Source organism: Ailuropoda melanoleuca, chromosome 6, assembly GCF_002007445.2.
Source record: "Ailuropoda melanoleuca isolate Jingjing chromosome 6, ASM200744v2, whole genome shotgun sequence".
NCBI classification, from domain to species: Eukaryota; Metazoa; Chordata; class Mammalia; order Carnivora; family Ursidae; genus Ailuropoda; species Ailuropoda melanoleuca.
The window spans coordinates 19,055,172-19,078,466 of NC_048223.1; the positions used below are offsets into that span (position 1 = coordinate 19,055,172).

At 40.9% G+C, this 23,295-nt stretch overlaps 1 protein-coding gene and 1 long non-coding RNA gene across 5 annotated transcripts in view; one reads left to right on the plus strand and one right to left on the minus strand.

Moving 5' to 3' along the window:
- Nucleotides 1-23,295, plus strand: part of PLCL2 (phospholipase C like 2) — a 182,533-nt gene that overhangs the window by 14,737 nt on the left and 144,501 nt on the right. For 2 of the 4 annotated variants that reach the window (XR_004626007.1, XM_034662023.1), the window contains exon 1: nt 8,194-11,136. The exons of the other annotated variants lie outside the window; for them this stretch is intronic. Coding sequence is in view for 1 of the 2 variants with exons in the window: in XM_034662023.1 (XP_034517914.1) it covers nt 11,101-11,136 (36 nt within the window). In the remaining variant the exon portion in view is untranslated. Of the gene's footprint in view, nt 1-8,193; nt 11,137-23,295 lie in introns of those variants that run through there. 4 annotated transcript variants of the gene reach the window in all.
- Nucleotides 2,533-8,215, minus strand: LOC117802635. The gene is made up of 3 exons (XR_004626011.1): nt 8,116-8,215; nt 4,069-4,228; nt 2,533-2,602 (listed from the first exon to the last, which is right to left on the minus strand). It is a non-coding gene; the product is annotated as an uncharacterized LOC117802635 (long non-coding RNA).

Sequence of the window (23,295 nt, forward strand, 5' to 3'; positions counted from 1 at the left end):
TTACCTAAGGCGTTCTGACTCCTTGATCATAGCAGTTTCTACCAGTCCTAAAATAGATGACCGAATTTTAGGAAATTTTGGCCTTCTGTGGCTGAATCTTGGGATGAAGCCAACATGTAGCTAATCAACAAAAAGCCATAGCGATCGTCCTCTCCAGCGTGCCATAGGTTTCCGTCTGATCCACAAAACTAGGATTTTGTCCTTTTCCTCTCTGCTTTCCTTTGATGGATTTGAAAACTTCTTAGGAGGGAGGTCATTTTCCATTTTTGTTTCTTTTTTTAACAAAATGTTGATTTATAGTTACTCACTTTTTAGGTTACCAGTAGGTAAAGCAGATAGTAATCAGTAACAATCTGTTTTTAGGTGAGCTGCTGCTGATAGTATCTATCCCTGTTATTGTTTTGGAATTATCAAATAGTTATGAAATTATAGAATTTTTTAATACTTACAACACATTACTAGGTAATTGGTATTCAGGTATTTTCATGGAGCATGCTGAATATACTGATTTGCAGTTATTAATATCCCAGAAACCAAGCAGCTGGATTTAAAAGTAATTAATAATGTAGATTCATGGGATTTTTAGAACAGAAAGAGATCATGTAAAATTCTTTTGTAGTTAGCGATACACAAGGCCATACTGGTTAGTACATTTAGCTCCTGGCTATGGTTGAGTTCATTTATTTGCATATCAGCATAACAGAATTGGAAAAAATTTGTTACGTAATACTGCAGCATGTGAGTATTAATAGAACAAGATATGGTCTTCCAAACAGCTATTTTTGAGAAATTGTTTTTTCTATATATAGCTGCATGTGTACACGCGCTATACTTGCACATGGGTATACTCTGAAGACTATAAATAGTAACGATTAGGAGCAAATAAAGTAATGTAGTGTAGGTTGACACGAGTCCTGTCTTGTGAGAGACTGATGGGCAGCAGGTGTCTGCTCTCTAAATTGAAAATGCCCAGGAAGGGGTAGGCTGTTTTTGTGAGCATTGCTGATGAAGCCTCTGTCGCTCTTGACCAATGAGTGTGGCCACAGAGGGATAAGTGACCTCATTTGCAGCTACCATTAGAATCACAAGCCGTATGACTCTGTCCATATGGTTTCCTGCTACCTTTTATTTTTCATCTTCCTTCTGAGCTCTGATATCCTGTGGGCATAGTAGATGTAATTTTTCAAATAGTTAATATGGTTTAATGTTTATTATTGAAGGAAATACAGCGAATAACTTAGATTTTTATTTCTACCAATCCATGCTAATAGTCCATATTAAGTACCAAAAGAATTATTCGGATGTTTCATATCAGAACTAATAGAATTCCTGATGTAATGCCGGTTTTAAGGATGTGTTTCTCTCTGGGGTTTTTGATGGTTTGTTGAAAGAAATCTGTTCAGGGCTTTCTCTGGTTTATATGTATTCCCATAAATGTTTTTTTATGTATTAAAAATAATATTAAAAGTAGAATTGCTATGACGGATATGTACATGTTTAGCTTTAGTAGGTATTATCATGTGATTTTTCTAATTAGTTAAACCAATTTACACGCCCACCAGGTTCTAGTTGCTCTAAATGCTTACTAACACTTGGTATGGTTATGTAATGGTACCTTATTGTGGCTTTTAGGTTGCCTGATAACTAATGATATTGAACACCTTTTCATATGTTTTCTTAGCCGTTTGGATGTTCTCCTTTGTTAAATGACCATTTAAAAAATTGGGCTTTGGGGCACCTGGGTGGCTCAGTCAGTTAAGCATCTGACTCTTGATTTTGGCCTCAGGTCATGATCTCAGGGTTGTGAGATAGAGCCCTGCATAGGGCTCTGCACTCAGCATGGAGTCTGCTTAGGATTCTCTCTTTGTCTCTCCCTCTTCTCCCCCTCCCCCCTGCTCGTGCTCTCTCTCCCTCTTAAAAAAATTGGGCTTTTATTTTTCAAAACACTGTAGGACTTCTTTATATTTTCTACATAAGTCTGTGTATGATACATATGTCAAAAATGTTTTCTAGTATGTGACTTGTATTTTCCCTGACTTAAAGGGTGTGTTTTATTGACTAGCAGTTCTTAATTTTAGTGAATTCAGTTTATCAATATTTCCCTTTATGGCTATTATTTTTGTGTTGTGTTTAAGAAACCTTTACTTAGCTTAAGACCATGAAGATATTAATTTATTTAACTTCTAGAACCTTTATTTTTCACAGTTACATCTACAGTCTATCTGAAATTTATTTTTGTGTATGGTGTGAGATAGGGGTCAAGAGTTTCTTTCCACATAAATATCAAATTAATTAATTCAGCACCCCTTAGTTGAAAAAATCATTCTCCCCACTGCAGTACATTGGCTCTTTGTCATAAATCAAGTGACTGTGTATGTGTGGGTCTGTTTCTGGAGTCTGTCTTGTTATGTCAGTTTATTTGTCTGTCCTTCTGTTCATACCACACTGTCCTTCTTACTAGGTATATTCCAAAGTATATACCCAAGTGTATAAATTGAAAGATACGTACAAAAATGCTTATAGTGGCATTACCTGTAGCAGCCCCAAACTGGAAACAGCTCAGATGCCCATCTCGTAAAATAGTATATCATGCAATGGAATACTGTAAAGAAAAAAGACCCCCCAAAAAAGAACAAAATGAGCAGATGACTGCTACTTGTAGCACAACAGTATCTCAAGCATAATGTTGAGGGAAGGAGACCAGACAGAAAACAATGCATATTGTATGATTCTGTTTATATAAAGTGCGAAAACAGGCAAACTAGCTGTGGTGATAAAAGTCAGAATCGTGGTTACATTTGAAGCTAAATGAACATTTGAAGTGGAACCAAGGAGGCTTCTCAGTGCCATTAATTTTTGGTTCCTGGCTCTGGGGGTGGTTTTGAGAGTAGGCACTTTGTAAAAATCCATTGAGTGGTAGATACTCATGGTTTTTCTGCAGTTATATCATACTTCAGTAAATAAGTTGGTTTAAACAATCCCATTGTGAAAATTAATCAAATGCAGGTACTTAGTGGCTGCTTCACTCTGCAGGATGTGAAGGACAGGACCTTTCGCAGTTTGCTGCTGTTTGTGGATGGACACGTGAAATGTCTTGTCGCTGCCACAGAGCACTTGGGCCGCGGGGGGACCTGGCAGCGTCCTGAGCCCAGTGACGGGGTGGAGGCAGGTGGAGAGAGAGGCAGCTGGCCGGAGCAGTGGGAAGACTGTGTCTTTCCTGGGCGGTATTGAGCGCACATAGGCAGCTGAGCCGCGGTGGGAAGTTGACCCAGTAGCGAAGGCTATCTTGGTCATTGGAATCATTTTACACTGTTGTGGTTGCTGGGAGTTTTCCTGACTTGTTTGGTGTCATGTTGAGCGTTTTAATCGCTTCAGGTGTGCTCAGACGGTTTCATGTTCGAAAGCATGCTACTCATACAAAACTTTGAGAACCACTCATTTGTGGAGCACCTGTTCTCTGCGTGACAGTTTTCTAGATTGCGCTTTTTCGTCTCAAAGCAGTTAACTAACAAACAGAAACCAGGTATCCAGGTCTTCAAGAAAAAGGTGAGAGTTGTTTGATTAGCCCTGAGTGGTCAGCATAGAGGTTTAGCTCTACTGACACCTACCTTGTCCCATCTAAGTATTTTTCCAGGTGGGGGAAACACCAAATCTTAGCTAGGTCATTTTAGGACACCAGAATTAAATCTGGATTCTAAAACTGCTAAAGTGTAGATCCATTCGAGTCCAATTACATCAGAATTTCTGGGGCTTTCCTAAAGTGCCCTGGGAGATTTTAAGCTGTAGCTAGGGTTAAGAACAGCTGTGAAGCCTTTCTCATATGTTATGTCTTTGCCGCATTTAGCTCTGCTAGCTATGAGAGAACAAGCAGCTCCAGGATTCCGCAGGCGACAGTTGGCGATCCTGTGGCTGGTGGGGAACAGGGGATAGGGTTCCACCTTCAGCTCCCTCATGGAGCTGCCCTTTTTCTGAAGGGAGAAAAGTACTGAGTAAGGGGAACAATTCCATAGTCGAATCTGGACAAACAGATTTTAAATACGAAAATGGTGGTCTACACTGTGTACTCACCATTGTACTGTAAGAATGTATTTTTGATCCAAATAAAGGAGTGTGTTGAGTCAGTTCCCAAAAAGGCCCGGGGTTTGGTCGTCTGGAACCTTCATCTACCTGGAGTAATTACTACTGTGCAGCACCACTTCCTGGTCCATCTCCTCGCCCTTTACTCTCCCTGAAAGAGAAAAGACATCTGTGTGCCTATGGCATTCTGGATACGGAGGAAGAACTGCCCCAGGGGCAATATTTTTAGGAAGAACTAATTTGACTGAGGCATGAGCACTATTTCTAGAGATCAGTGATTGTACATTTCAAACTTTGCTGAAAGGAGTCTCCCCGTGTCCTTTAACCACCTCATCTTGTGTACAGGTGGCAATGCATGGTAAAAACCCTTTTTACTCAGAGAACATTCTACAGCGACACTTGTCAGACAGGTATCTGTTCGCACGTGTAATTTATGCTGGGAGGAAGAGGACCAATCTGGTGATGCTTCAGTGCACCCCATTGTGGTGGGCTGACAGTCTGGGCTGGTAAGTCATGACCTTTGGGTGAACGTCTACTTTGTGACTGCTGTGGCATTTTCTTCTCGCCACACAGCCCCTTGTGGTCAGGAGGAATGGCCATTGAACTCCTAGAGCGTCTGTAAAATATATTTTATGGGCTGCAAAGCAGTAACATGAAAATACGCCGTGTTGCAAGGTCATGGTCTTAGTTACGTGATGTGCACTTCTTCCCCTCAACTGCGTTGCTCTGTTAGCCTATCATCATCTGTCATGTTTATTCTTTTAGGTCAATTTTTTTCTCTTTCACATTAGTGTGGGTGGATCTTTCAGCAGAGAAGCTTATGTCCACTTATCCTGGGTAGGCCCTGAATGATCTGGTGGGAGGGCCGAGTCTTTGGGGACTGCCGTCTCTAGAGGCTGGAGGAGTACCCATAGCTTGGCAGCAGAAGAGTGCCCTGGTGCCTTCCTGATCGTGAGTAGGGCCCGTTTATTAATACATACATCTTTAATAAGTAGGTTATTTCTTTATAAATGGGAAGAACAGTAGAAATGGACTTTAACAGTCTTTGAGGGAGAGACCCTACAATCTTTTTGTGAAAATTCAGTACTCTGTGGTATTTACCAAGCAAAGAATCTGTGAGGAAAGAATTTTCTTCCCTCCAGCATAATTAGCCAGATCTTCTTCCCCATCTTCTTTGTTAGGGAAGAAAGTATTGTTGAAGAATATTTTTAAATAGTTAAATAGCCCTTTTGTCCCAAAGAATAGCTGCCACTGATGAATGCTACCCTGAGGGGCCTAGAAATAAGAGAGTGAAATAGAGGGAGAGAAACAGGGTACGTGGGCCTCTGCTGGGCTCCGTACTTAAAAGTAGATGAGAATTGTCCTTTCTGGGGCAGAGCCCTGACCCACTGCATTTATCCTGCTGTCATTGTCATTACCAGACAGCGAGGTAAAAAACAAAGAAGATGGCTTAGAAGATGTCACCATATAACAGGGTGTGAGAAAGCTCCGTCCGCAGAGAGGCTTCAGCAGCTCCCAGGCCCACCCTTCCTAGGAACACCAGTGGCCATTGGATCCATCAACCATGCTCCAAAAGAGTGCTTTCAACCAGTTGCATACCTGACCATAGATAGGAAGAGGTGTCATTGCACAGCAAGTTGTGAGAGATTGCTTGTGGCTAGGGGTGCCACCCAGCCATGTGAGGGTAGGGATTGGGGGTGGGATAGGTTGGGTGCTGGAATCAATAGCTCCGCAGGCCTGCTTTCCACTGGTGGCACACTGTGGGGTGCCAGGGACACTCAGGCACATTCATCAGGAGGCGGTGCTTTAAAGGTGATGGAGAGGAGAACAGAGGTATAAGGAAAGGTACGGCCAGCTCTGGGGTGCTCTGGCTCTCATGCGGATGCCCTCCATAAACAGCTCCACCAGCTGATTCACTTGATGTTGGATTGAAGCTTGGCTCCACGGCATGCCATGGAGCTGTGGCCACTGTGCAAACAAGGACAGCAGACAGGTTAGCCTGGCTTGCGGACATGGCAGCCGAACAGGAGTGGAGCATCTCAAGAGTGAGAGCAACAGTCAAGCAACTACATTTATGGGAGGGCTCATTTCATTTGTAGAGGACGGCGAATCTAGCCTGAGGTTTTTTCTGCTTATCTGAACAGGGCAGACCGCTGGGCTGGTGTTTAAAACCAACAACGGAAGAGCCTCACGTAGGTAAAGAGGCTGGCTTCCCCTAGTTTCTCTTGGAGAGGCTCCAGCCTGAGACATGGCCTCCAGCTCCGGTGGGCAGGGAGCTGGCCGTGGAGACTGGGAGCTGCAGGTCCAGAGTTAAGGGTTCTGATTTAGGGTCTGTGCCTCTGTGTGATTGAAAGTACTCTGGTTGTCTCCTCTTTTTTTTTTTGTAAGAAATATGAAATTTCTTGTCTGCCAGATTTCTTACACATAGTTTGAGCACCTGGGCAAGTATCTGTTGCATGACTGATGTGGTAAGTAAAACCTGTATAGATCTTGGGAGGGTCTGTTGTCTGAACGATTCAGTTTCTGCCATTTTACTGTTGATTTGATAACTCTATGTGAGAAGGTTCTGTGCTGTTCCTGTAAGTTTGCTCATAAATCCATTCAACTACTTGCTCTCTTCCCCCCAAAAACCCCAGCAAGACCTCTATCCTATTTTAAATGTCACATTTAATTTTTCCCCTTCTCTTAACATCCATAACTTAAAATGTTGTTTTCAATACACCCTGTTCCACCTTATTTGAATATCATGTTTTGGTTTCATATTTTTAATTTCGTTCACTCTGACTCTGGTTTGCTTACTGTTTTAAATGGAAACACTTAACCCCAGGCCTTCTGTATTGTCCTCAGTCCATCATTTTTATTATTTCTCAGCTCTGTGCGCTCGTGGGTTGGCATGATTATTTTAATCATTACCAGGAGAGCAATGTTGAGGTCTTAATCTCAGAGTCTTGAAAGGGTCTGTTAGTAGGTAGCAGTGATTGTAATGCTAAAGAAAATCACCTTCTTCTTTTTTTTTTTTTGGATAGTGGTAAAACTTCAGAGAGAGGAGTTCGGGAAGTCTCAAAGCAATAGTAATTTAAATATGGTTATTTCTGTATTTTTCAGTGGACTTGAAATGAATACTTTTAGTTGACAAAATTACAAACTACACTTTATTTTTTTTCCACATAGAGAGTATCAAATTGAAGACAGAAGATCTGAACTTTATACCTAGCTTGTATTTTGACTTTTTAAGAAAATCAGTTAAACTCTTTATATCTCTTTTAAAATTTTCTGTACATTGAAATAAAGCTGAATGTTGATTTGCTCATTTCCTCAGGATAATTTTCCTGATGATTTGAAAGACGTTTAAAACTCCTAAAGGAAGATGTTTTGAAAACATAAAATGGTGGTAAAAACAAACAAAAACACAGACTTCAAAGCCAAAAAAATCTGGGCAAATTCATTTGTGTGTTAATAACACTTCATATTTGCATAGTTCTTTAATCTCTAGTAGGCACTTTTAATATCATTGGGTTTAGCAACTGTCTTGTGCTGTAGACATCATTGGTGGCCCCCATTTTATAGGCAAGAGTGTTGAGGCCCATGTGTACAAAGTCACACACAGTCGCACAAAATGTCAGCAAGCCTGAGCTTTGGCTCCGGTTTCCCTGATCTGCTGTCCAGTCCTCCCCTCACTCTCCGTGCTACGCAAGGACTTTCACACACATCTTACTCACGTAAACTGGGAAGGTGGCACTTAATTCCTCTCCCACTTAACTAACAAGACACAAAAATAGAAAGCCAGTATCATCGACAAGTCATCTTGGGGCAGCACCTGTCTGAGGTGCTGAACCCTACTGCTGATGGAGAAACCAGAGTTGTTTTTCTGTTGTGAAAGACCCTGAAGTTTAATGCCTTACACATTTGTCCCTGGCCTACTATTATTTAGAAAAATTAACTGCTTCACTGCTTCTTCTGATAAGGCAGAACATCTGTGCGTCCTAGAAGCTAAAAAAAAATCACATTTTCTCATGAAATTTATTTAGCAAGTCGTACCTGTTTGTCATTCCAAGAGAGCAACAGTTTATCACACCAGGCCCTTCTGGAGGCCACCTGTTGCTTTCAAGAGCTCCATGGAAGGTGCGGCTCCCGGGTGACTGGAGACCCTTCAGAATGTGAGGGCTGCGTCATGCCAGATGTGCTGGGGCAGTCCTGTTCCCACGGTCATGTGACCCGGGGTGGCACTGGTGCCGATGAGGGTCACAGACGAGCGTCTCTGAGGGAAAGACTCCACTCTCTGGGCCAAGTCTGCATCCCTGACTCTCGGGGGACAGTGCCTACACAGTTGGTCGACTGTCGGCAAGGAAATCTGTGGCTGTCCATCCTGTCACCTCCTCCCCACCATCTTTCGCATATGGTCTCATCTCTTGCTTGGGAGAGAAATCCCTCAGCCTTTGCCTTGAGCCCTTCCGCAGCCCTCATTTGGTTACTGCGAGGGCCGCCTCCCTTCCCCACTGCCCCACACCCCCGCTCCTATCCTCTCCCACCGGTGTCTTTAGCTTTGACTGTGCTCCTGTCTCCTCCTTTCCCTCGTCCCTCGTCAGCTCTCTCTTCAGCTACGTCTTGACAGAGCGAGGGTCTGTGATCTTCTGCGCGGTTTCCTTTCCTTGCGTCTACTCCTCCACCTTCTGCCACCAGTGAAGGTCATCGGGGCTCACTGTGGCATACCGTTAATAGGCCTCCTTCCCTTACCCCAGGCCTCACCCTGGACGGCTTTTCCACACCCGTGGCTGCGGTTAACTAGGCGCTCACTGCTGAGCTGATGTCTCTAGCTCAGATTTGCCCTCGGAGCCCCAGATACAGCTGTCTAGTCAGCGCACTCGGCGCATCTCACTGCCGCGTGTTCAAACCTAGACTTCCCTTTCTTGTTCTGCCCCCACTCTCCTCTCTGGGCCTTGTCCGGAGCTATTTAGTTTGGCAGATGGTACCACCGCCCATCTACCTTTCTTTGTGGTCAGAGAATTAGTATGGATGAAAGAGTATTTTTTTTAAAGGAGTTGGAAAGCTTAAGAAATTATATCAAGCTCTTCTTTCACAAGAAAAATGCTTGCATTTGCCTTTTTTTTTTTTTTAAAGAAATGATCAGTTCTGGTACATGTTGCTATTAAAATTTAAGGAAGTGCATGGTTTCTTTGGCAAGAACATGGGCTGAATTGAATTAAAATGGTATAACTTGTAAGTATAATTTTCTAATTTTCATTCTGAAATGGTTTGGTCGAAATCACACAGCAATCTAGCTATTCATCTGCCTCTACCCTCAACCTCCATTAATTTTTGAGTCTCCTACTATTTGCCATGATTGGTTTACTTAAGGTCACAAAGGAGAATTTGTTTCTGATAGGAAAGGTGTTATAAGTTAGGAGTGTACATCTTTGTGAGCCAGAGAGGGGCAGTTTTTAAGCATTCTGAAGCAAAATGTCCAGATGAAGAACTGATTTTCTTTTAAGGTTTCAGTTTGGAGTCTAATCATCTTTAGCCTGGGGAAGCATTTCTTATTCTGGGGTACATGATTTCTAATTTTCTCCCATTAATTTCCTTCCTGTTGCTTTCAGATTTGTTTCTGTGAAGAATTTGTGTGTGTGTGTATGTGTGTGTGTGTGTGCGCGCCAAAGATATTACCAAGCATTTTTGCTGCAGGTGAGTATCAGTGGGATGGAATGATACTATGCATGGTCCGGAAGTCACCAATGCAGTGACCTTCATGTCACAGAACCAGTTTTGTTCCCCATTGATAGGCACTAAAGCAGGCCTGTCCTGCCACATGACCATGGACATCTGTCTCTCCTTATACTGGAAAATGCTAAAGACAGCAAAGTACAGTGGCACTCCGGCACTTTAATTTTACTTTCATCGCTGAATTTGGTGAGACACAAAACCCCTATGTCAGTGGTACGGCAAAGGCCTTGTTCATGGAAGTGCAGCATCATGAAAAGCTCTGGTGTGCCCAGCAGCAGTGTGCAGCTGCACGACAGGACAGAGCTCCAAAGGCTCAGCGAGGTTGTGTAGCATATGGCCAGGCCGGAGAAGCCACGGCTCAGTGGGAGGCTGGTGGGGAAGTTTTATTTCTGGGAAGTGGTCAGGTTGGTTTTGTGGCTGGGTATAGAAGAAAAGAACTAAAGCAGTGTCAACATGGCACGAGACGCTCAAGGTGGCCGACGTTCCTTCTAATATTTGAAAGCAGATTTTGGCAGGACAAGTCCCTTCAGCCTGCAGCTGGGTGAGCCCATTGGCATTTTCATTACAAGCACCTGATGCTTTTCATTCCTTGTGTGTGTAAGTGATTTCAAGGAATTCGTGTTTTGTGATCTCTTTTTGAAAAGTATAGTGGCCATGAATATCTTTGAAATGTAGAATTGTGATGGTAAACAAAAAACAGCTCTTGATCCCCTGAAAGAAGGAGGGTCTGGACGTGAGGCAGCGGATTTGGCTTTGCTGCTTTGGTGAAAAGTCCCCTGTGTCATGAGCACTTGTAGCTTTCTGTGTCCCCCGCCCCGTTTGTCAGGCCTGCCAGCCAGTAATCCCCAAAAACCATTTGATGCACTGACGGCATGCAAAGGTGTCGGTTTGGCCAGGCCCAGGACCATGACTTATACTCCTTTACCTTTTTAAGAGATCTTGACCAAAAAAAAAAAAAAAAAAAAAAAAAAAAAAAAAAAAAAAAAAAAAAAAAAAAAGGAGCAGACTGTGGAATGCATTCGGTTAGCACTGAGGAAATGTAAGAGGAGTGTGTGTGAGAACACGCGTGTGTGTTTTCAGCAAGGGAACATCCTGTTTTCGTGGGGAGGAGCTTACCGCCGGGTTGGTGTAGCTCCTAGTCCGTCACCTGGCCCTTCGAGTGAGCGAGGTCCGTCTTTCAGTTCAAGGCTTTGCTGTCCCCGTAACGGATGCTGCTGAGAAACTAGCAGCGCCTTTGCCCGCTGGCTGTCCTGGACGCGCTGCCGGGCACCGCTCGCCAAGGGCAGCGGGCCGCCGGCGGCCGTGATGCAGCCGTGGCAGACTCCGTGCGCACAGAAGCCGGTAGGCTCCAGGGAGACCTCAGAACACTTTGGAAGGTGTTTTTGGTTCTGACAGCCTTCTGTTGACATGTGTGCTGGATGTCTCACGACACAGCGTCGCTGGTGCTGTCGTTGCCACAGGAGGCCCAGGGTGTGTGGGCACAGGGAGTGATGTAGAGTGAATGGAACTAGAAGAGGTTTGGGGGATTTGCACACTCATCACTCACGCCTGTTCCTTTCTGCTGGCAGAGCGGGCTGTGATTCCACTTGGCACTACGTGCCTTTTATCATTAAAACAAACGCTAGCAGTTGAAGCTGATTGAGTGTTGAGGACCAGGACCAGTTTCAACTTCTGTATCAAGCTGGAGCCGCCCTCTCACTGCAGCTTTCTTGTAGTAGACAGTGTACTTTCTGTTTTATCTGTACAATTTAGATTTCTTTCATTTTTTTGTCAGAAGCAGCCAGTTCTTTTTTTGCATTTAAAATGAGAGAGTATTAGTATTTTCAAAATGTTTAAATCTTCTGTGTGCAAGAAATGAATTGCCAAGGATGAAATTAATTGCGTACAAAATTTTGTGGCCATGTGCATATGTTTCTGAGAAGTTTTTGTCAAATTTCCAAAGGCATCTGAAATTTAAAAAACAACCAAACAATTGATTCAGAGCAAACCTGTGCTGTGCTAGCAGCCCCAGCTTACTGTTTGAGCCTCCTCAGAATATGGACAGTATACAGGGAGACTTTTGGTTCTGTGTCCCGTCTTTGGGGGCAACTGGAGGAAGAAGCTGATGGGAGTGGGTCCCCGCCAATGGAGGAGTAGTTGCTGACAGGTGCCCATCGCTCTCCAGGCCCAGCAAAGGCACCACTAACCATCCTGTGCTTTGATAAGCATCATCTGACCTATAGAGAGAGGCTTCTGGGACAGGAAGGACTTACAGTTGACCCTTGAACAGGCAGGGGTTAGGGGTGCCGAGTCCAGTGCAGTCAAAAATCCATGTATAACTTTTGACTCTCCCCAAAACTTAACTACTCATAGCCTACTGTTGATAAGAAGCCTTACTGATAACATAGTTGATTAACACATATTTTGTGTATTATATGTATTGTATACTTTAATCTTATAATAAAGTAAGCTAGAGAAAAGAAAATGTTAAGAAAATCATAAGGAGGGGTGCCTGGGTGCCTCAGTCGTTAAGCATCTGCCTTTGGCTCAGGTCATGATCCCAGTGTTCTGGGATCGAGCCCCGCATTGGGCTCCCTGCTCTGCGGGAAGCCTGCTTCTCCCTCTCCCAAGTCCCCCTGCTTGTGTTCCCTCTCTAGCTGCCTCTCTCTCTGTCAAATAAATAAGTAAAATCTTAAAAAAAAAATCATAAGGAAGAGAAAATACATTTTCAGTACTGTACTGCATTTCTTGGGAAAAAAAAAAAGTCTGCTTCTAAGGGACCCGTCCGGTTCAAACCCACGTTGCTCAAGGGTTAAGTGTATAGTAGCAGGCCTGCAGATTGACTTTCATGGTCCTAGGCCCTTTGCTTGTTGTGGTCTCCTTACTCCATTTAAAAAAAAATTAAATTATTGCAACTATGCTGGCATAAAGACAAATTTATTAATATTATATAGTAAAATATTGAGTCTGATGGTTATTTTTTTCTGCTTATTTTAAAAGAAATTCAAACATTTTTGTGGGCCCCTAAAAAATATTGTGGGCCTTAAGCGTTGTGTCTGTTGTCCAATGGATAACTTGGCTTTGCCTGATGTGTATAGATGATCCCCTGATTTTCTTTCTAAAATGTGTGAAGTAGAATATACAAGTAGCTATGTTCTTTTCTATTTCCAATCTATTATTCTTGAATAAAGTTGAATTTTTGAGCATATTGTGAATTTAAATTTTGGAGAGAATTTTGCATTGATTAATATGTAAATTGTCTCTTCAATTTCGATTTTATTGTATTGTCAGTTTTTGCAAAGAAGTTCGTTTTCAAAATTCTAACAAAATTTGAGTTTTAAAAGGAAAAATTTACCCTCTTAATACCAGTAATTTGTATTCTACAGTTGAGAAGATGTACTCGTTTGAGTATATACAATGGAAGTATTTTAGGCATTCTTTCTAGTTTGTTTATGTGAATATGTCATAGTTTTTGCATAATAAATTATATTCTAAAATAAATTAGTTTTACAGAGGAACTCATATAGTCATTTCCTGACCTGAAAAGTTTTTATGAATTCTTTGAGTAAAAATCTACTTTAAGAGATAACAGGCAATAATTTGTGACTTGGAAATTTCAGAGTGGCCAGGGAAGCATGCTAAAAATAGAAACTGTGTTTGTTTACTCTCTGTTCCACCCAGGCAAAAACATAGCCATGTGGTTGCAGGCTTGGGGACTGCTGATGGTGACTTGAAGGGTGTTTTCTTATTTTTTTTCCCCTGTCACAGAGTTGAAGAAAGAGATCATCCTTTTAACTTCTGATTCCTGTTTCCTTTCTTTGGCAGCTCAGATAAATTATTTTCACATGCTGTTATCTGAAAATGAGTCTGGCCATGTTAGTTTAGTTTTTGGTTCCTTATCATCTTCCTTTTTATTTATATATTTAAGCTCTGTTTCATGAAAGGAAATTTTGAAATTGTAGGTTTTAGTAATGATTATGCTTTAGAGATTTGTTAGTTTATAACGAAATTTTCCTATGTCTTTCATGCTAGTCTTGAAAAAGAGCTACTTATTTGGTCATTTTATTTAAAAGGGCCTGGAGTATGAGTTTAGCTCTTGAGTTGATTTATCACCTAGGAAAGACACAACTTCATAGGACTGAGTATTAACCCAGAGCCTGTTATTTGTGTGATGGATTATGAGAATCCTGGAGCAGTGCACGCTAATGCAAAGCCATGACTGCCAGAACGGCAGCCCAGTGACACCGGCGGTGGATCAGCCACATGTTTTATTAGTCAGGTGCTTGAAGCATATGCTACTATTGCGATGTTTTGCCCAAATGATGTTGCTTTATTAATTCCACAGCAAGACCTTAGGGCACTGATGATGTCAGTCCTACAGAGCACTGCTTTGGAAGGATTATTAGTACATTGCTTATGCTTTGGAGTCAGCTGGTTTGCTATGAATCTAGGCTGGGATCACCCACTAGCATTAGTTTCCTCATCTCTAAAATAGGTATAATAATGGGATCTACCTCACTGGTTTTTGTGGGAATTAATTGCGGCCATCTATGTAAAACGCAACCTTTGTAAGAATGAGTGACTGCTTTTGTACTGACCTAACAGAATAGCGGGAGTCTGAACTTAATATTTTGAGTCATGCCCTTCAGGTGGGTTTTGGCTGTTTTCTTTACCGACTTTCTGAATGACTGCATGAAAAAAAGATCGATTCACTTTATTTCAATTCAGTTTATTTCAAAACACATTTAATGAATCTTCACTACATTTTTTATTCTAGTGCTTTCTATTCATTCCAGTATTTTATTCCAAATGATCCTTAAGCAAATAGAAGTGAAACTTAATTTTCTGGGTACTATCGTATTGTCATAGATATAATTTGTTTAATTTAGGGTCCAGATCAGGTCTCATATGTTGCAGTTCTTTTGATGTGTCTCTTAAGTTTAAATTTTCCCCATGTCCATCAGTCATTGCCTGGGGACATAACACCGCATGGTTAGTGGGGAGCTGTTAGCAACCAATACTCAGAGCAATTGGGGGATTTGGGTAGGGCACCAGTGGCATCCACTGCTTGGTGGAGAACTTCCAGGCAAAGGAAACAGCATGAGCAACGACCCAAGAATGGCATAGCACAGCTTGGTGGTGGAGTGATCAACGTGGCTGCCTTGGAGGCAGGAAGCCTCCGGTAGGAGATGGCGGGGACTGAGGCTGCATCCCAGGTTGTGGTTTATTATACATTTTTGAGCCTGGCTTTAAAATTCCTTGCTTTTTCAGATGAAGATGAAATTAATAAAAATGTGATGGTAGCAGAGGCTAGTGGAAATATATAGTGTATCAGTTTATTACCTGATAATGCCTAAATTGGAAAATTATGGTAATGTGTGATAAGCATTGTGGCATCTAAGTTAACTAGATAATTTGGAACAAAGTATGTGTCAGCCTTCTTTATGCTTTTCCTTTTATTATAAAAGTAATGTTAGTAATTATATAAGTAATGTTAGTACATAAAATGACATCCCAGAGGGTAGACTGTCATTATCACTGAGTCCCAGGAGTAATCTCGAAGAGCTTGGGTTATCCACCTACTGAACTTGGGTAAAGGTAGAAATATTTTAATAATTGAGATCTTTTCATATTTTTGTCTTAATAAATTTAAACAATTGTTATCCAGATTGATGCTCATGAGCTGAGTTTTTGAGGTGATAACTTAAAATGTACACTCTTTTTTTTTTTTTTAAAGATTTTATTTATTTATTTGACAGAGATAGAGACAGCCAGCGAGAGAGGGGAACACAAGCAGGGGGAGTGGGAGAGGAAGAAGCAGGCTCATAGCGGAGGAACCTGATGTGGGGCTCGATCCCATAACGCCAGGATCACGCCCTGAGCTGAAGGCAGACGCTTAACCACTGTGCCACCCAGGCGCCCCAAAATGTACACTCTTAACACAGAGATCAGTACGGACCTGGGTTTAAATTCTAGCCCAGCCGCTTACTGTTGGTAAGTTACATAACTTCTCTATGCTGTAGCTTCCTCATCTATGAAAAGGGAGTAATAGTAGTGCTTCCTTCAGAGGCCTCCTCTACTGATTTGTTGAGAATAGGTATATTACAGCATTTAGTGCAGGGTTTGGTCCACCAAAGCTCACAATAGTTCTATATGTCATTCTTCCTATTCTTACTGTTACTGTTTTATTCAATGTCTTTTGGGATCATTGAGTTAAGGTTCACTAAGCAGACAAGGACTAATGAAGAGGATTAAGAACAAGGATATTTTATGTTCCTGGGGTTGAAATTTGCATGCCATAACTCTTCTTTATAACGCTTCGTTTCTATTCTGTAATTTCCTTTATATTCTATAACCTATTTAATATAGCTTTGGAGTCCCTACTCCTATTCATCAAAAGGCAGGAATGTATCAAAAATAACTGCCTTTTCTGGCTTAACACAGCCTACATTGGATTAATAGCTGTTTCTTTAAGATAATTATGAAATTTAAAATTTAGGGTGAGAAAAATAAAATTTAGGGTGATTTCTTCCTCTTTACGGGGTCTTCCCTTCCCACCCATAAAAAACAATAGAATTGGTCTGAATGATTACCATTATTGCTATTTGGTCATGGCCCCCTACCTGTGCACCCATTTATCAGCACTGCTTCCACACATTCTGGTTTCCCTACTGTTACCGAGGTGAACTAGTCTAGGTCCTCCCCAAACTAGTCTCCAGTTCACATGCAGGATCTCCACTGCCCCCAGCCCTTACCCACTCAGCTCATTCATATAGCATTTTCCTCCTCTCTCCCGTAGTTTTTACTTTCTATTGGGTCATTCCCATACGCAGACAACATTTTGATATTTCTTCCATGTTCTCTTGATGCCACTTCCCTGCTGGCCCAACTTCTTTCTCTACCTTTGCAGCAAAACAACTTGAAGAATTGTCTGTGCTCATGGTCCCCAATTCCTTGCTCTTATTTTTTCTTAAACCCACTCCATTCATGTTCTTCACCTCACTGTTGAAGAGAAGAGCTGCTTCTGTCAAGTCACCAAGTCCTTAAATCCATCAGTCAGTTCTCAGTTCTCCCTTCCCTGTCCCCATCAGCAGCATAGGGGCATAGGGCATGGCTGATTGTCTCTCATCTTGATATACTTACTTCACAGGTCTTCCTGGCTCCCTCCTCTCCCTCCTTCCTCCCATCTCACTCATCTGTTTTCTCTTCAACCTCAAAATATGGTAGTGATCTCTTTCCTTTTCTATCTGTTTATACTCCTTGGGTGATCTCATCCTGTCTCATGGCTTTACGTGCCATCTATATGTCAGCCACTCCCAAATTTATATCTCCAGCCCGGTATTTCTTCTGCATTCTAGGCTTCTATATACACCTGCCTCCTGGGCCTCTCCACTTACCATGTCTCAAATGCAATTTTTTCTTATCTCTGTTGGCTGGCAGCCTTCCTACTTGTTCAGGCCTCGCAGTCTCTTTGACTCTTCTCTTTCTCTCACACACCATCCAACATATCAACACGTCCTTCAGGTCCTGTCTTCAAAATATATGTAGAATCTGAGAGTGTGTTGGAGATATTATCCCCGTTAGAGAGTTAGTAATTGGTGACGCTCTGATTTGAATAGTTCTGTCGGTTCCAAAGTCTTCACTATTATTTTGCATTAATACATTTTTAATTTCATATTTACATGTTTAAAAATAGCTTAATGGAAGAATAGGGAGATCATTCAAAACTGAGGAACAGAAAAAGAATATTCCAGGGTATCTTTAGAATTCATTTAATTTGTCTCCCTAGTTCTAAGATATTAAAATCTAAATCACAAAGTAGACTATGTTCTCTTTTGAACAAACCCAGGTCTTGAGGAAACAGTTCAGAACCTTTTCCCCAACTAGCTGATAATATATAAGCTTCACTTTTGTTATTTATAGGTGCTGGACTCTTAGAGTTCATGCACTCACAGCTTGTATGGACAAGGGGAAGTTAGAACTATCTCCAATGACTGTTAGGTGTTCCTTACAATCAATTTTCATGCAAAAAAAATTATCATTTCTTTGTCTCTTTGTTTTCATGGGTAGTATCTGGATGCCTTGCCTCATAGACAACCTGCTAAGTGTTTTAGTGCAACTGTTATATTATTTTTCTTTTAAATATTTGATTTGGATTTGAATTTATGGAAATACTTTGCTTGTCAATTTTTGAAAATAGCCATATGGTGCTTCAAAATTGTATCACAATTGTGATTGATCTTCAACCCTAGAAGCAAAAAACAGTTACGGAAGGATGATCACAGGTAGGTAAAGTGGTGAATTTTGGTATTAATGTGTTCAGACATCAGTGCTCTCATCAAAACACAACATGCAACCAGTTTGGTAAAATTGCAGGTCATCTGCCATCATTCAGAAAATGCTGCTTGCTTGCTGCTGGTGGTTTCACGTTTATGTAGCAGTTTTATTCCCAGGTATTTTGTTGCAGAGATTCGAGTTTGCCCCCCCCCACGCCCCCCACCAAGACTTCATGAATTGTAACAGTTTGCTCTACCATTTTTCTTTGAAGGGAACTGAGACCTATTTGGCTGTATAAGGTGATGAGCAACATTACTCAAAAAGCCAAAAATAGATTTGTGGGCTCCTAACTGTGAAACCAGGTGCTCCCTGCTGAGTTATTCTGCTTTTTGCTTAACAAGTATTAACATACAATACTGGATAACTAATGACTGTGACGTGGATCCTAGCTAGATGCATAAAGATGTCCTTCTTCACCAAACCAAATCAACCATCCAAACAAACCAAAAATCCTTCTTGGGATATTGGTGTTGAAGGATGGCCTCCTCCTACGAGCTGACTGTTTTCTCATTGTTCCCCACATCTGTCCTGTTATGTCTGATGTTGGCACCAGGCTCTTGTCACCATACAATTGAGGGAACACTAATAAATTAATCTCCTTTCCCCTGTCGTCTTCCTTTCCCTCCAATCTTTTTCAGATAGTTTTCAGATTAATACCCTTATAACAGTACTTTGAAAATTTTTTTCATTCAACAGTTCCATGTTGCTCTTTGCTTTCAGGCTTGAGCCCTGACCTTCATCTTGGTTTTCAGACTATATCCCATCTATCCTTGGTATCTCTCCAGAATCCTTTCCTGCTTCTCGTCAACCTCCTGTTCTAGCCAGCTTGGGCCTCTCAGACTGCAGTCACTTTACCATCCCTCCCCTCCCTGTGGTTTTTATGCTGTGTCCTACCCCAGAAATTCTCTTCCTCTCCTTTGCTTAGCATGCCCAGCCCTTCTCGGGGGTCACTTCTCACTCATTAATTAAAATTTTGATTGTAGGGGTATGCTATATACTTTAGCTTCTAAGATTCTTCTGTGGGCTTACTAAATGTCTTCACTGAGCAGATAGGATGCCTGCCTGGTATGGGATGTGATGTGAAATTTTTCTTAATCATATTATCAGATTTGGGGTGTCTGGGTGGCAGCATCCGGTTCTTGGTTTTGGCTCCATTGTGATCTCAGTGTCGTGAGATAGAGCCCCATATTTGGCTCCATACTCAGCACGGAGTCTGCTTGAAATTCTCTCTCCCTCTCCTTCTGCCCCTCCTGCTCATGCTTTCTCTCTCTCTCTCTCTGAAATAAATAAATAGGGGTACCTGGGTGGCTCAGTCAGTTGCCTTCAACTCTTGATTTTGACTCAGGTCATGATCTCAGCGTCCTGGGATCAATCCTTCCATTGGGCTCTATGCTCAGCATGGAGTCTGCTTGAGATTCTCTCTCTCCCTCTGTCCCTCACCCTGTGTGCTCTCTCTCTAAGATAAATAAATAATAAATAAATAAATCTTTAAGAAATCATATTATCAGATTATTGCTAAAATTCTGTTAGGATTAGTAAACTAATTAATATTTTAATGGTTTATTGCTTTCTGCTATATTTAATATCATTTTGATTTGGTTGTAAGGAAAATAAATGTTTAAATTTAGTCAGAGATTTTGAGAAATGTAAAGTGACTTTGCTTTGAGAACATGGAATTAAATCCAATTACTTACAGAATAGGAATATTATAAATATATTTGTACATATGTAATTAAGCTTTCATGAAGGCATTTTCATGATTACATTGCTAAAAAACAACAAAACTCATAATCATTTTGAATAGAATGCTTGAATTTTAATGTGGAATTTTTAAATTTATCTATCTATTCATTTATTTATTTTTAAAGTAAGCTCTACTAGAACCCAACATGGGACTTGAACTCATGACCCTGAGATCAAGAGTCAACATGCTCTACTGACTGAGCCAGCTAGGTGCCCCTTAATGTGGAACTTTTGGTGTACACATTATTTATGAGAAGTTTTTTGCTTTAGTTTTGAGTTTGGGAGAAAATTAAGATAACTCTAACATAGATCTTAATATAGCCTATAAAGTTTTCATGAGGATAATAAAGTGCATTTTGTGTATGTGTCTGGAGAAATCTATATAACAGTGAGGGGAGAAACTAGGGAGAAGCATACTAGTTCAATTAAATTTTCTTAAACACTAATATTATATAGGAGAAAGATGGGTTTTCAAAGGATATATTCCTTAAGTTCACCCATCATTAATTTTAGTATGTTGAATTTAATTGTGAGCCTATTAATTAGTGTATTAGTGTATTTCCAAGATAAGTTAAATTTGACTTTTCAAGTTTTTTTCTCTTGGTGGTCCAGTTTTACTGGTCTAGAATTTGTGGTATTAAAAATAAAATACATTTTTAAAAATATAGTTTGGTAAATCTTAGTTTTTATAAAATTACATTGTAATAGAAGTGAATGATTAAAAATTTAAAATACATTTAAAGATAGATTCGTAAACTATCACTTAAAATTTTAAGCAATACTTTAAATTTATTTTTATTTATTTATTTTTTAAAGATTTTATTTATTTGACAGAGAGAGAGACAGCCAGCTATCTGGCTGTGACAGCCAGCTATCTGTGTGTGAGGGAACACAACAGGGGGAGTGGGAGAGGAAGAAGCAGGCTCCCAGCGGAGGAGCCTGATGTGGGGCTCGATCCCAGAATGCCAGGATCACGCCCTGAGCCGAAGGCAGACGCTTAACGACTGAGCCACCCAGGTGCCCCGATACTTTAAATTTAAAAAACAAAGATTTCATCTGTATACAAAGCTGTATTACTAGATGTTAGAATGAATAAATGAAAACATCTTTTATAATGTGGTAAAGAAAAATGGACATAAATGAAGCAATGCATAATACTAGTGAAAATTCTTCTATGAGGTTAATGCTTTTGATTTAAGACCTAGAAGTTGCTTAAGACTTCATTGAAATCTTCATATTTATTCTTACCTTGCCTTTTTTAGTTTGAAGATGAGAGTTCTCAGTATTAACATCCACACATTTACTTTATGCTAATATTTAGCCAGAACCTAACAGAGAAAGTCAGCATGTATTTGCTGTTAGCATCTCTGAAACTTTCAGTACATATTTCATTATTTTTAATTAATTAAATCAAAGCATGCTTAGTAAGGGGCTCTAATCTTGAAAAGTATTTGTGTTGTGATCTGACTGAAAGGGTTTTTGTTACTGTTGTTGTTGCTGCTTTGTGCTTTCAATCCATATTCCATGTCCTTCCTCAGATTTGTCTAGGCCTGCCATACTAGGGAATAGACAGATTGGAGGAAGGATGTGGAATACGGAAGGAAAGATTACTCAGCTTTTTAAAGCCAAATACTTTGCTTTTGAGCTCGTTGTTTCTCACTTATTTTGATTAAGAAAATGTAATAGCCCTTGCTTTTATAGGTTCCGCTGAAGCTAATGGGTTCTGTAGTAAACAAATTCATATATCCGCTGTAAAGATCTTTCCTAAAGCATTGAAGAAGGGAAATAAAATGGTTTGTGGGGTGGAGAAATGGTCAAGAGGGACAGAGTCTCTCCCAGCACTATTTCTGGTGGAAAAATATATTCTGAAGCTTGGCATTCAAACTTGTTACTACTAAAACTCCAGGAATAATTTACCACGAAGAGCATCCAGTCTAAAAGAAGAAAATTGATACCATCTATATAGAGTCAGTGATATTATGGCATCAAATGAATGTGCTTCATGTAACTCTATCATCTTTGTAGTTAGAGGAAAAGTCCTAATTGTTAATGATGAATGTTGGAGCTATTTTGACGCAAAATGCTTGAAGACTTAGGATATAAATATATTATCAAAAGTATTTTGAAGGATAAAAGGTAAAGATAGTTAAAACACTTGATTTTCCTTCGTTGGTATTCAGATCTGTATGGTAAATTATATCTTAGGCTCTCTTCTGTCTTTTGTGGTCATACATTAGCCATGTGTCATCCTGTACCTCAAAGGGTAAAGGAGCAACATGTGTGTTCTTTATCTCCCCTCTCCCCTTGCCTGTGTTCTTTGTCTTATGAGCCCCTTGGAGACTCCTAGTTTCCTTAGTAGGTTGCCTGGCAGTGACTGGAGAGTGAGATAGCTATGCTATAAAAGGCTCTTCCTTCCCTGCCTGAGCCTTTTCCTGGTACTTAGCCCTTTTCAGTCCTTCACAATCCGGATGTGCATAGGCTACAGTCCCATTTTGTTAAGGACATACATCCTCTGTGGGCAAGTGCATTGATCTTCCTTTCAGTCGTAAGGGCCTTTTTAACCTTCTGGTTTATCTGGCTACCTAGTTAATAAATACAAGTATTAGTCCTAAAATTACACTCAATGATATTGTCGATTTTTTAGTATTTTTGGTTTTGTTTTTGGCCCAAACATGCCCTTCTGGTCATCTACAACTGTATCTATATAACAGACTGCCTTAAACTTAGTGTCATGAACAATAACCATTTTATTGAGATCATGGATTCTTTGGGTCAGCAGTTTGGACGAGACACATCCAGAGTGTCTGTCTTTGCTCTCCAGTGCCTGGGCCTCAGTCGGGAAGACTTGAATGACTGGGTGACTTAAACAGCTGGGGCTCCACTTGGGAGTTGGCTTACTCACTCCCATATTGAGCATCTTGGTGTGTGTAATGGGAAGGTTGGGCTCAGCTGAGTGCCTGTGTGTGGCCCTCCCAATGTGATGGTCTCAGGTAGGTGAATGTTCCCCAGAGCAAGCCGTCTGAGAGAACCAGGTGGAACCTTCATGGCCTCTTGACCTATCTCTGAGGCCACGCCGAATCACCTCTGCTGCCTTGTTTTAGTGAGACATGGACCGGCCCAGATACAGGAGAGGGGAATGAGCCCCCCGCTTTTTGATGGGGCAGTACAAGGCCACATGGAAAAAGACCATCCAGCAAGAGAGACATAGTAGCAGTCATCTTGAGAATTTATGCAGAAGAGGAAACTGCATCTTGATATTTTGATTCTACAGTGCCAAATTCCGATTTTCTTATGTGAATCATTTAAATGTCTCATGATTTGAAAATTTAGTACTATGTAGAAAAAGCTTTAGGATGATTGCCTGATTATTCTCCTTTTAACCTATTTGTGTTACTGACTTTTTATATAACTTTTGTATAACTGCAGAATCAAAGAGGACTG